This window comes from Ylistrum balloti, unplaced genomic scaffold (assembly GCF_031769215.1).
Source record: "Ylistrum balloti isolate Yb309-2 unplaced genomic scaffold, AGI_CSIRO_Ybal_v1 Utg369722, whole genome shotgun sequence".
NCBI classification, from domain to species: domain Eukaryota; kingdom Metazoa; phylum Mollusca; class Bivalvia; order Pectinida; family Pectinidae; genus Ylistrum; species Ylistrum balloti.
In genome coordinates this window covers 779,480-792,610 of record NW_026781941.1, presented here as the reverse complement: position 1 = coordinate 792,610, position 13,131 = coordinate 779,480, and the positions used below count along the sequence as shown (strand labels likewise).

Sequence of the window (13,131 nt, the reverse complement as noted above, 5' to 3'; positions counted from 1 at the left end):
AGCAGAAATGAATTCTATGGTAGACTAACACTAGTGTCAATCAACTACAAAATCCAGTATCTTGTATCCCTGACAACAGGTAATACTTTCCATGACGTCAAATAACCATGATATTGAGTCTACAGAATAGACCCAGGTGCCACAATAAAACACAAGCAGCATGATTTGAAATCAATAAATGAAGTCAATATGTTGTGGTTTTCTTCCAAAATGACAAACTTTTCCTATTTCACTTTGATTGCAGTTCCTTCTTACTTTTAGTAGTAATTACGGCAGCATTGTTTTATAACTTATGTCCATACGATAATTCTCCTGCGTGATGTCACAAAACTGATTTTTAAAAATGTATTGACATCAGTATCCCATATATCATTCTTTTGAAGCAAAATAAAATCAATGTGGTTTATTGGGAGTTCATTTTAGGATAAGATATTTTCAGGATAAGAATTTGGAAATTTGAAATAGTAAACCAGCTGATGTATTGTATCAATGGCAAGACTGAAAGCAAAATCTATGTATATGTGTGATATGCTCATGAAAACAAAAACACATTAAAATAAATATTATGTATACAACATCCACAAATTTTAGATTTACTGTACAGAAGGAATGCAAGACATGACTGACTACTATGTACCTATAGTTTTGAGGTAAGAACTATGAAGAATCTTGAGATATTCTTTAAAAACTAACACAAGCAACAAAAATCTATGTAAATAATTTGTGTACCTTTTCCATGACAACTGAAAATTGTTTAATTAATGAAAAAACTATGAAGATTTCTTGTCAAAATAGAGAAAGAATGACATGTTTTCCCTTCTATTCTACATTTGTGATATTAATGTACTGAAGAATATTACTAATAACCTTTTAAAGACAGAAAATAAAGTTCTAAAAAATCAAAAATAAAGTATTCAGTCAATATATAAACAGTTTAGCTTGTTACTATGGAAATAAAACTATGGTTACATGTAGATTATGATTTATATGTGTATAGATTTTTATTTATTCCAAGAAATATATTTTTAGATTAGCATATAAACTGTAAATCATATATATGATATGAACGAGTACATGATGAATATCTGCCATTCTGTTCAAATTTTGAAGTTAACCAGATAAAACAGTTAACAGAAATCAGTTCTATAATTCAAGTTTTTGAAATTTTGAAATTGACTAAGGTCTGAAATCAATTTTCTTTTTGAAGTTTAAAATTTTCAGTTTACACAATAATAAACCTCTGATTAGCTTTGAAGAAATTAAATATTACAAATTTATGACATAAAACACAAACATCGAGTTAGCTTCGTCTGAGTCGTTATTGTCAAAAATTTTGGTGAATTGTTGCAACACAGTAGGCTTATCCAGATACAAAATACATAATATAAGAGAGAACACTGCACTAAGATGTATCAAAACCTGTATCAACTATAAAATCAGGTATTTTTCATGTAGCTCAAATTTCATGGTTCTAAGAAATTACGCTTTGTTTTTTTCACACTTTATTTTCGAGGTTATATCTTATTCACTACATCTTAGTGTGTTTAAACTCATGTCCATGGCTATCTTTTCATCAATTTGTCGACATATATATTTGTCAATTAAAAGTAACCTCAAAGTCAACAAAAATCGAACCTGATGAAAATCAGTGATTCGATAGTGTGATCTTCCAACTGTTGACACAATGGAATAAATATTATTTGATTGTTCCTGAACAGGCTTAGGAAGATTTCTCAAAAGCCAAGAAGAATGTCAATGAAATTGAAAAGTAATCACATCTTATAATCAGAGGTCCGAGTAAAAAAAAAATCTTAAGATAAAAATAACAAGTATATACAATAAAATCTCCACTAAATACATAATGTTTAGGAATAATAATGACAGTGCTTTTCAAAAACTGTGGTTTTCTTTAAAAAAAGCAAAAACTGTGGTTTTCTTTAAAAAAAGCAAAAACTGTGGTTTTCTTCAAAAAAAAAAAAAAAAAAAAAAAAAGAAAAATGACATAATTGTGAAATATTAAACGCTAAATGAAATTTCACTCAGATATTTTGTAAAAGCTAAGTTATAAAAAGCTTAATACATGTTATCTCAGATTTGTTTTAAACTTTTAGCATCAAAAATTATCTCAGAAATACAAAACGTATACCTGAAATGACATACATTGTGTTTTGGTCACATATTTTAAGGGAATTCTTACTATCTTTTTTCAATCTTATCAAAATATAACATGTCATGGTCTGTTTTATCAATACCAGTATGAGAATATCACAAAAGTTTTCATTATCAGGTCAATATATAAAAATCAATGGTCCTCCACTTTGCCTCACAAACAAAGCTGCATTTTGCCACAGATTCTTCCATACTTTACAACTTCTCAGCAAACATCCCAATATCAACAACAATTTGAACATAAGCATATTGCTTCAATGATCTCAAAAACTTTAGTATTGAGGTTTCAGATAAATAAGAACAAAGATTTGGTTTCTAGCTGAACACTAATATTTATATTGTATATAAGTCTACCTATATTGTAAAAAAATTTAATTTAGAGCACTTTATCAAATCAAATAAGTAAATGATAAAATAACGCATCTCAGATGTTGCCATATGAATAGCATTGAGAAACAACAATTAGTGTTATCATATCTTAGCACAATACTTTCAGCAAGAACACTGCTGAAATAACATTTACACTAACATACATATGTTTACACACATATGTTTATAGTAATTAAACAAAAAAAATATGGTTTTGATTTCTTTGTTCCATGTATATTTTACTTAAAACATGATGTGACGTATAATAAGACTTATTATGATGCAGATGTACATAATAATTCGCCATCACAAATGTTTTATTAAATATTTCCAAAAATTGATTATAAAGAGTGCCATTTAAAAACGTCCAGAGCCTAATGCCCATTGTCCTGTAGAGAAAGGTGTCTACCTATGGGTTTCATAAGTTTTCATTCCGAAATCTTTCATTTAGTTATTATAACCAAGAGAAACTTAAAAGCACTTGGACTGTTTTCTAATCTACGGACAAAATGTAGGACATTAGTCATACTTTGCTGGCTCCATGTCCTGCAGAGGTAAGACTAAAAAGGCACAGTAAATTGCAGCACTTTGAAATATCTTCAGAGATTAGCTTTCTATTTTTTGCGAGCCTGTGCAGTTTGCAATTTGTAGTAAATTCCTTGTTTGGACATGAGATCCCCATGACGACCCTCCTCTGCTACCTCACCATGCTTAATGACACAGATTTTGTCAGAGTTTTGGATAGTGGACAGACGATGAGCGATTACAATACAAGTCCGCCCCTCCCTGGCCTTGTCTAAGGCTTCCTGTACAACCTGAAAAGCAAGAGAGACAAATTGAAACAAAATCATAATGGACATATCTAAAATAGGAAATACATAACAGAAAAATATTGCAGATTTTGGACCTGCTATATTTTGGACAAGATATATATGTAGAAACAAGAACCCAGTATTGTACAAATAAGTGATTAAAGGGCTTCAAGCAGGATCTACTTCATGCCAAGCTGGTAAACAACATAGAACATTAGTCCTCAATGAATGATTTCAAACCTGTAATTACATTTTAGTGAGTCAGATGTCTCAGGTATAAAGGTATGTAATTGTTAAATTGTCAAGTGAAATCAATATGTAACATTTCTCACTTCAATGATGTACCAGAAATTGTGCTAACGACAAAGAAAACCCTAGTTTATTTACACACCTTTTCACTCTCTGTGTCCAAGGCTGATGTCGCCTCATCCAACAACAGAATCTTTGGGTTTCTGACCAGGGCCCGAGCAATAGCCACTCGTTGTTTCTGTCCACCACTGAGTTGTGTGCCTTTATCACCAACGCTTGTCTCGTACCCCTGTCAGGTGATTAGAGAATACATAAGTACAAAATATATCTTTAATTCTTACATGCCTCAATCAGTCTTATAGGGTGATGAACGTTCAATTTTTTTCTGAAAATTGTCATTTATGTTTTGTAAAAGATCAAGGTGAGAAATCTTTCTTACATCTGGTAATGAGGATATAAACTCATGGACATTCGCTTTTCGAGCAGCAGCAATGATCTCGTCCATCGGGATTTCTCTTGTGTTGTCGCCATATGCAATGTTTTCTGCAATACTGCAGTCAAAGAGGATTGGCTCTTGGGACACAATGCCGATCTGTTCTCGTAGCCATTGTACATTCAGGTCTGGTATTGGATATCTGTCAAATAGCTGCAAAAATGAAAAAAAAAAAAATGAACATAAAGGAAAAAATGATATATGAAAGCTATATTTTGGAACCTCTACTACTGACACATAATCCATCATGAAAGTTTGATGTCAACATAACAGCATTCTCATTTCGAGCATCATGTTTTTTTTTTTTTGTGTATTCCTTACCCTCAGTTTCATAAAACCATAGTATCCCCCTACCCTCAGTATCATAAATTCACAAAAACAGCTGTATATTGCACATCCATTAACCCATGAATCATTCAGTTGCTGTATTCTCCTTCCACACCTACATGTGCAGTACTGGCACCAACTTACCACTACACCTTCATCAGGATCATAGAACCTCTCTATAAGCTGTACTGTCGTGCTCTTGCCACATCCACTGGCCCCCACCAGAGCGAGGGTTTCTCCAGGAGCAACATCTAGATTAAGTCCCTGTAGTACTTTGATATCAGGGCGTGTAGGATATCTAAATTTTGTGTTCCTAAATGATACAGCACTGCTGAACTTGTCCTGGAAACATTACAGTACACATTCTTGATAACAATGTTAGTAATGATATGTGATCAAATTTTGCACAGAAAAATGAAATGAAAATTATTGGAGTCCCAAAATAAGCCCAATCATCTAAAACAATTGTTGATAAACACTATTTCATTGTTTTGTGATAAATTCATTGAGAGCTTGTGAAGTTGAGAATAGATATCAATATACCGTTGAACATTATCCAGTTACTGATGAGCACCTTTCCGTACATTTTTTTCAGAATGACCCTCACAGTTGATCACTTATTAAACACATATAACCAAGTATTTTCCTGATACAATTTAGTAAAATATACTTCATTCACTTCCTTATATTTTTTTGTTTATTTTTTTTTTTTTTCGTCTCAATTGTCAGAAGAAAATGTGTGTTCAACTCCATCTGACTTCATGACTTTATGATTGAGAAGGCACACAACTCACTGGTTTTTGCCCTTCTTCAGATTCCCAGTCGATTTTTGGTTCCTGATCAAGGAGCTTGAAAATTGCTGCTGCAGATACCCCAGCTTTTGATGCATCTGGTGCAAAAGCACTTGCTTGTCCCACAGCCATAGCTCCGAATACAATGGCCGAGAATACCCTATGTATTACAAATAGAAAATGAAAGTAACAAGTGTCTCACATCCATAGTTCCAAACAAAACGGCCAAGAATACCCTGTGTATAAAATATATAGAAAATGAAAGTAACAAATGTCTCACATCCATAGTTCCAAACATAATGGCAGATAATACACTATCTATTACATAGAATATAGTAAGTCATTGGCTGTTGATATAGTACTGTCTCTTGGACAAAGAGATGATTTTGTAAAAGTGACATGGTTCTCATAAAAATGTCTAAAACATGAAAGTAAAGATGAAACCTTAATCAATCATAGGTTTGGCAAATTTCTGACTTATCACTGAACTCTTGGTGCGATATAAATTATATTTTTTCACAGATAGGCACCCAAAGTGAAATAACAAAACAGCCAAAGTAAAAACCGGGGCACAACTTGAAAACATATGGTGAATACATAATTTCATGGAATTCAAATGAAAACCTATTTGTGCAAAAGACTTTCTACATGAAACAGCTTAAAGGACAGGCAACCAGATTGTCCTATGACCCCATCCCATACATAAATCATTGTGACAAAGGTTATACTGAGACTTAACTACGACTAACTATCCTAATGATAAATCATTGTGACAGAAGTTATACCGAGACTTAACTACAACTAACTATCCTAATCATAAATCATTGTGACAGAAGTTATACCGAGACTTAACTACGACTAACTATCCTAATCATAAATCATTGTGACAGAAGTTATACCGAGACTTAACTACGACTAACTATCCTAATCATAAATCATTGTGACAAAACTTTGTCAGAATCAATTTAATCTTGTGTTATACTTACTTGAACACATCGACAAAGTTCATTTCATTATTCTTGATAAGGTATGCCCCGAAGTAAAAAGAAGCTGCATAGGCAAAGAATAATACAGCTTGGGACAGAGAGAAGGCAAATCCCACTAGATGGGCCTTCCTTAAAGCAGCTTTGTAGGGGATCTCCAAATCAGCAACATATAACTTCAAAAACTTCGGCTCCTTTGACAAACTCGCTACTGTCCGAATGTTTTCAATTGCCTCTGTAGCAATTTTCCCTGCATCTTCCAGAGCCTCCTTGTTTTGCCCAGCAACACCAGTCAACATCTTCATTTCCAGCATTCCAGCTAAGGCAATGATTGGAAGGAAAGCAAAGATCACCAGCGTAAGCTTCCATCCATAGATGAAGGCAATGATAATGGCAGTTCCCATATTAGCTAAGGACTGGAAAAATGTACCAATACGTGCTCCAGCAGCCTGTAATAAATATATCAATATTACTTTTCTTTTCATATAGCATCAAGTTCATCAGAGATAATTAAACATATTCTCCTACAAGACAATAATCTCTAGAAGTCCACTCCCATATCCACAATGAGTGACTAAATCTTCCTTCTCAGGATCTTAGCTGAAGTCACTTTAATATTTTGGTCTTAGTGGGATAAAGCATGAAGTATAAGCAAAATATTTTCGATTATTTTTGTTTATCAACTGTTCATTCAAATATGAACATATTTTTAACCTCTCCAAATATGCCAATAAATATCTAGCTATCTCCATAGCAAAATGAAAAAAAGAAAAAATTAACAGATCACAGAAAGTACAGAAAGAGTTTCTTTGATATCTACAGACAGACCAAATTGACAGACAGGTGCTTAAGGTATACTTCATTAGTTGACTGTTTATTCCATCAGTGGTGAATGTGTTCTATACAAGTAAACTTAAAACTTTTTCCAATTAAAGCATTTTGGTGAGTTTATTTTAGTAATAAGTATGGTCTTTCTGATTCCTAGCTTTTCTCACCCCCTGGATCTGTGATGCGTCTGTAGCTAGTCGTGTTGTCAGAGCTCCTGTGCTGTTCTTTTGGTCGTCAAACCAGGAAATGTCCTACAAGACATAATTCATACACCAGTCAATCTCTCAAAAATAGCAACATCCTAAATATATCAGTAATTGTCCCGTTACCAGTTCATATCTTCAACTTGTCACAATTCTGAATGTGCAGTAATTTATCTCAAAAACTGTCAATATCCTAAACATGGCTACATCCAGAATATGCCAATGATTATCCTATAATAGTTCATATTTCAAATAAGCAAAGTAATATCCTACACTTGCTACATAACATCTTGGACAGTGGTTAGCAAGTGAATATCCATCATAACCATATTCCAGCTATCTGGTTGATACTCACAGCTGAGTTTCTTAATATGCAGGAAGTGTTGTATTAATACTAAGCTTACACAATATAGAATATTTCTTACCTGTCTCAACATGGCCCTAAATACCATCTGTCTGATCCTTAATGTCAAGCATTCTCCTGATTTCCCAAATAAGTAAGCCTGATGGAAATATATATATAGAGATATAGAAGATAAAGACAATAATAGCAGAATAATGTTACACATATTTAACACAAGAGGCCCAGATGGCCTGTATCACTCAAAACAATATGACAAATTACTCCATTTGGGTTCTGTCCCTTAGTAGTCAGCCCCCTCATCTGTGCAATGTTGAATTGAGACTTTCTTATGATGTTTCCTGTTAAATATTATTGATAGCTTTCTTTTAAATCAAGGGGAGAAGATGGTCAAACAATATTGCAGAAAAACTCTTTGTTATAGCTGGACGGATGACCCAGGACAGCAGAAGCTTACTTATCATTAGTCTGTTCTCCAATATTACTGGGCATCATTGAGAACCTATTTTAGAATAATATCACTATCCTAGATGTTTTGGATAAACAGAAAATTTCATTTAAAGGTTTAACACATTTGACCCCTGTGACCTTGACTATGGGTCAAGGTAATTTCTTTTTGCAATCTTTCTTGGACTTAATAAAAGGAACATACTTTCAAAATATAATGATTCTAGGCTTTTCGATATTTCAGAAGAAATTGTTTAAATGTTTTAACACATTTGACCACTGTGACCTTGAACAATAAGAGGAACATAGTAGCCTAATATAATGATTCTTGGTTCCAGTATTTTGGAAGAAGTCGTTTAAAGGTTCTAACACATTTGTTGTCTGTGACTTGAAATATGGGACAAGGTCTTTTCTTTTCACAAACTTTGTTGGGCTTCATCAAAGAAACCTTTCTGCCAAATACAATGATTCTAGTCCTTCCGGTATTTTGAAAGAAGTCATTTAAAGGTTTTAACACATTTGACCTCTGTGACCTTGAATATGGGTCAAGGTTTTTTTTAATTTTTTTTTTGCAAACTTTGTTTTTTTCCAGCCAAATATAGTGATTCTAATTTTGACATTTAAAGGTTTTAACACATTTGACCTCTGTGACCTTGAATATGGGTCAAGGTTTTTTTTTAATTTTTTTTTTTGCAAACTTTGTTGAGCTTCATCAAAGGAACCTTCCAGCCAAATATAGTGATTCTAGGCTTTCCGGTATTTTGAAAGAAGTCGTTTAAATGTTATAACACATTTGACCTCTGTGACCTTGAATATGTGTCAAGTTTTTTTTTTTTTTTTTTGCAAACTTTGTTGGGCTTCATCAAAGGAACCTTCCAGCCACATGTAATGATTCTAGGCCTTCAAGTATTTCTGAAGAAGTTGTGTAAAAGGTTTAAACACATTTGACCTCTGTGACATTAAATATGGGTCAAGGTCATTTCTTTTTGCAAACTTTGTTGGGCTTAACCAACTTATGCCTTTTCGGTATTTCAGAAGAAGTTGTTTAAATGAAAAGTTGATGATGCAGGACGGACGACTGACGCTGCGCTATGGCATAAGCTCACTTGGCCATTTGGGCTAGGTGAGCTTATATTTGTGGGAGGAGGAACATAATTATTGTTATTGATGAGGACAACGATAAAAACAATAACAACAAAAACAACAACAAGTTTACCTGTCCTAACATAGCAAAGAAACTTCCAGCACCAATGCCAACCAATATCAGAGAGTACATAGCCACATTTTTTTTCTGGGTCTCCTCATCTTCAGCAAACACCTAACAGAGAAAACGGAAAATTTGAATTACATTTATATTAGAAAAAGTCCAAAACAGACATGATGACCTTAGCTTTTGCTAGATTTCATTTCTCTGAAACATAAGGTAATCTCATCAAAATCTTAACCCTTCTAATAGTCTCGAACGGCTTACATAATCTGGTGGTTTGGTTATTATAGAACAAGAGGCCAAAGGAGCCTGCATCACTTATCTAGCTAATTTAGCTATTCAGCCATTCAATAAAGAATTTCAAATATGACAAACGAATTTCTGATATAATTTCCCTCTCGACCTTGTGGTCAAACAGAGGTCAGATTCTCTATTTATAAAACTTGCTTCAGAACAAATGTGGACAGTATCCTTGTATGGAAGAAGGACTTTTAAGAACTTACATTACCCAATTGGACCCAACTCTTACATGTCCCAAATTTGGCCCAGCCCTCCCTCCCTAGGGGCCTGATGCACTGTTTATACAGAACTTAGTCTCCTTCACCCAAGAATACTTCAGACCAAATTTGGGCAATATCAGTTTAGTCTTTTATGAGGAGTAGGATTTAAAAGTACTTGCAAACTTTCTCCTTGCAGACCCCATCCCGTAGGCTTCTGGGGACTGAGAAGCAGTCTTTACAAAAAATTTGTTTCCCTTCAACCAACAATGTTTCAGACCAAATTTGGTCAAAATCCAATCATTCCTACAGGAAGAGTAGGATTGTAAAGAATCTACCCTATTACCCCTATTGGGCCCTGCCCCTTAGGCCCCAGGAGGTCGAGACCTACCATTTACACAAAGTCTATACTCCTCCACCCAAAAATGCTTCAAACTAAATTTGGGCAAATCCATCATTCCTACAGGAGTGAGATTTTAAAGAAATTGTTCAATTTTCCCTTTTGGTCCCCACCCCTCCCCATCCTGCCTCAGAGGCCGAAGCCCAGCATTTATACAAAAATTGTTCTGCTTCCCTCAAGGATGCTTCTGACAAAATTTCAGTAAAATATCTGAAGTTGACAGACAGATTGTCAGACAACGCAGTCTGCCAATAAGCTCACTTGACCCTTTGAGCTGAAAATGAGGTATCTCTTTTTGAAATAAGTTTTGTATAAATTGAATAAACATTGACTCTGAACAGGATGGAAAGAATATGATAAAGTATAACAACAACAAACCCCCCCCCCCCACCCTACCACCCCAAAAAAAACTTACACCAATGACTTCAGCAAAGATGACAGCAAAGGCTGGCTGTACACCACCGTTCAACAATGAACAGAAAGACCCAAGCAAGATGTAAGGCCACTCCGGAGCATTGAGGCGAATGACACGAGAAAATGGAGCCGATTCTTCCTTTTCTTTCTTTTTCTTTTTTTCCTGCAATGACACTTACATAGATAAAAATAAGCCACTTGTTGTTGATCATGGCATGTGCTTTGATCAGCTTATGAACTTAAATAGACTTTAAAAGTTTATCTTGATATCACTGTTGTCGTCAGTTCCTGTCATGTACACACTGACCTAATTTCATACCATCATTGGATTTCTTGTTTTATAGTATCTCTGAACCTGACTGAGGTTAAATCAAGTGGAAGTGACATTAGGTAAATAGATTCACTTATCATTTGGAGCATCAGTGTTGCATGACAATTAGTAGATTATTTGACTAAAAAAAAAATCCTAGGTCAAAGTGCTTTCTACAGAATGTGCATAAAAAATGCAGGGATGATAATGTGAAAATTGAACTTCTCAAATTTCAGCTATCATCTTAAAATCATTCCTTAAATTCTGAAAACTAGAGAGAGATTGTAAATAGTTGCTAAACTCCCAATTTGATAGAAATGGAGCTAAGCCTTTCAACTTGTACATTTGGGTCTCAAAAAGTTTTTGTGAGAAATTTAAAACAGATGAGGAAAAAATGCAGCTAAGTTTGAATTGACGAATGAAAACCTATCTAACAGTCAAATCTAATGAGAGTTTCATTAACAGAAAAAAATTACTATCAGCCATGCAAATGTTTACAATGTACACTACTGGCTGAAATGTATCAAATGGATGGACAACTATCAAAGTCTACCCTTGATGCCTTTGTGCTGTAGAAAACTGGTACCAGGTAGGTGAAAAAACATGAAAATGTTTTTGTGTACAAACCTTTTTGTCGCCTTTCAAATCTTCCTCCTCCTCTCCTGCACTTCCGGGGTCAGACGTCGTGGACAAAAGCCTTTTTAACTGTCCATGTGCTGAAGGTTTCTTGCCATCACCAACATATGCGGCAATGATATCATCCTCTGTAACAGTTGAATTACATGATAAGAAGCCAGCCGGTTGATGTGATCTAGCAGCAATAACCAATACCAAGCAATAAGTACATTCAGTGAAAATATCAACAAATACTCTCTCCAGTAACATGAGCCCACAAGTGAGTAACAGACTAAATACTGGCCCTCCTCCCAAAAGTGAGTAACAGACTAAATACTGGCCCTCCTCCCAAAAGTGAGTAACAGACTAAATACTGGCCCTCCTCCCAAAAGTGAGTAACAGACTAAATACTGGCCCTCCTCCCAAAAGTGAGTGGCTCCTCCCAAAAGTGAGTAACAGACTAAATACTGGCCCTCCTCCCAAAAGTGAGTAACAGACTAAATACTGGCCCTCCTCCCAAAAGTGAGTAACAGACTAAATACTGGCCCTCCTCCCAAAAGTGAGTTACAGACTAAATACTGGCCCTCCTCCCAAAAGTGAGTAACAGACTAAATACTGGCCTTCCTCCTAAAAGTGAGTTACAGACTAAATACTGGCCCTCCTCCCAAAAGTGAGAAACAGACTGGTCCTCCTCCCAAATACTGGCCCTCCTCCCAAAAGTGAGTAACAGACTGGCCCTCCTCCCAGTGAGTAACAGACTAAATACTGGCCCTCCTCCCAAAAGTGAGTAACAGACTAAATACTGGCCCTCCTCCCAAAAGTGAGTAACAGACTAAATACTGGCCCTCCTCCCAAAAGTGAGTAACAGACTAAATACTGGCCCTCCTCCCAAAAGTGAGTAACAGACTAAATACTGGCCCTCCTCCCAAAAGTGAATAACAGACTAAATACTGGCCTTCCTCCTAAAAGTGAGTTACAGACTAAATACTGGCCCTCCTCCCAAAAGTGAGAAACAGACTAAATACTGGCCCTCCTCCCAAAAGTGAGAAACAGACTAAATACTGGCCCTCCTCCCAAAAGTGAGAAACAGACTAAATACTGGCCCTCCTCCCAAAAGTGAGAAACAGACTAAATACTGGCCCTCCTCCCAAAAGTGAGTTACAGACTAAATACTGGCCCTCCTCCCAAAAGTGAGTTACAGACTAAATACTGGCCCTCCTCCCAAAAGTGAGTAACAGACTAAATACTGGCCCTCCTCCCAAAAGTGAGTAACAGACTAAATACTGGCCCTCCTCCCAAAAGTGAGTAACAGACTAAATACTGGCCCTCCTCCCAAAAGTGAGAAACAGACTAAATACTGGCCTTCCTCCCAAAAGTGAGTTACAGACTAAATACTGTCCCTCCTCAATGTGAGTAACAGACTTAATACTGGTCCTCCTCCCAAAAGTGAGTAACAGACTAAATACTGGCCCTCCTCCCAAAAGTGAGAAACAGACTAAATACTGGCCCTCCTCCCAAAAGTGAGTAACAGACTAAATACTGGCCCTCCTCCCAAAAGTGAGTTACAGACTAAATACTGGCCCTCCTCCCAAAAATTGTTTACAGTTTACCGTGTATATATTGAACCCTTTGCTTATTGTAACAAAACACAGTTTA

At 35.4% G+C, this 13,131-nt stretch overlaps 1 protein-coding gene across 1 annotated transcript in view; it reads right to left on the bottom strand.

The window, feature by feature from the left end:
- Positions 1–2,091: 2,091 nt before the first annotated feature.
- Positions 2,092–13,131, bottom strand: part of LOC132565422 (ATP-dependent translocase ABCB1-like) — a 34,209-nt gene continuing 23,169 nt past the window's right edge. The window contains exons 17-27 of the mRNA XM_060230063.1: positions 11,488–11,624; positions 10,552–10,713; positions 9,249–9,350; positions 7,650–7,727; positions 7,189–7,272; positions 6,197–6,642; positions 5,214–5,370; positions 4,564–4,761; positions 4,039–4,245; positions 3,742–3,888; positions 2,092–3,353 (exon numbers count right to left, since the gene is read on the bottom strand). Coding sequence (XP_060086046.1) covers positions 3,153–3,353; positions 3,742–3,888; positions 4,039–4,245; positions 4,564–4,761; positions 5,214–5,370; positions 6,197–6,642; positions 7,189–7,272; positions 7,650–7,727; positions 9,249–9,350; positions 10,552–10,713; positions 11,488–11,624 — 1,919 coding nt within the window. The 3' untranslated portion in view covers positions 2,092–3,152. The remainder of the gene's footprint in view (positions 3,354–3,741; positions 3,889–4,038; positions 4,246–4,563; positions 4,762–5,213; positions 5,371–6,196; positions 6,643–7,188; positions 7,273–7,649; positions 7,728–9,248; positions 9,351–10,551; positions 10,714–11,487; positions 11,625–13,131) is intronic.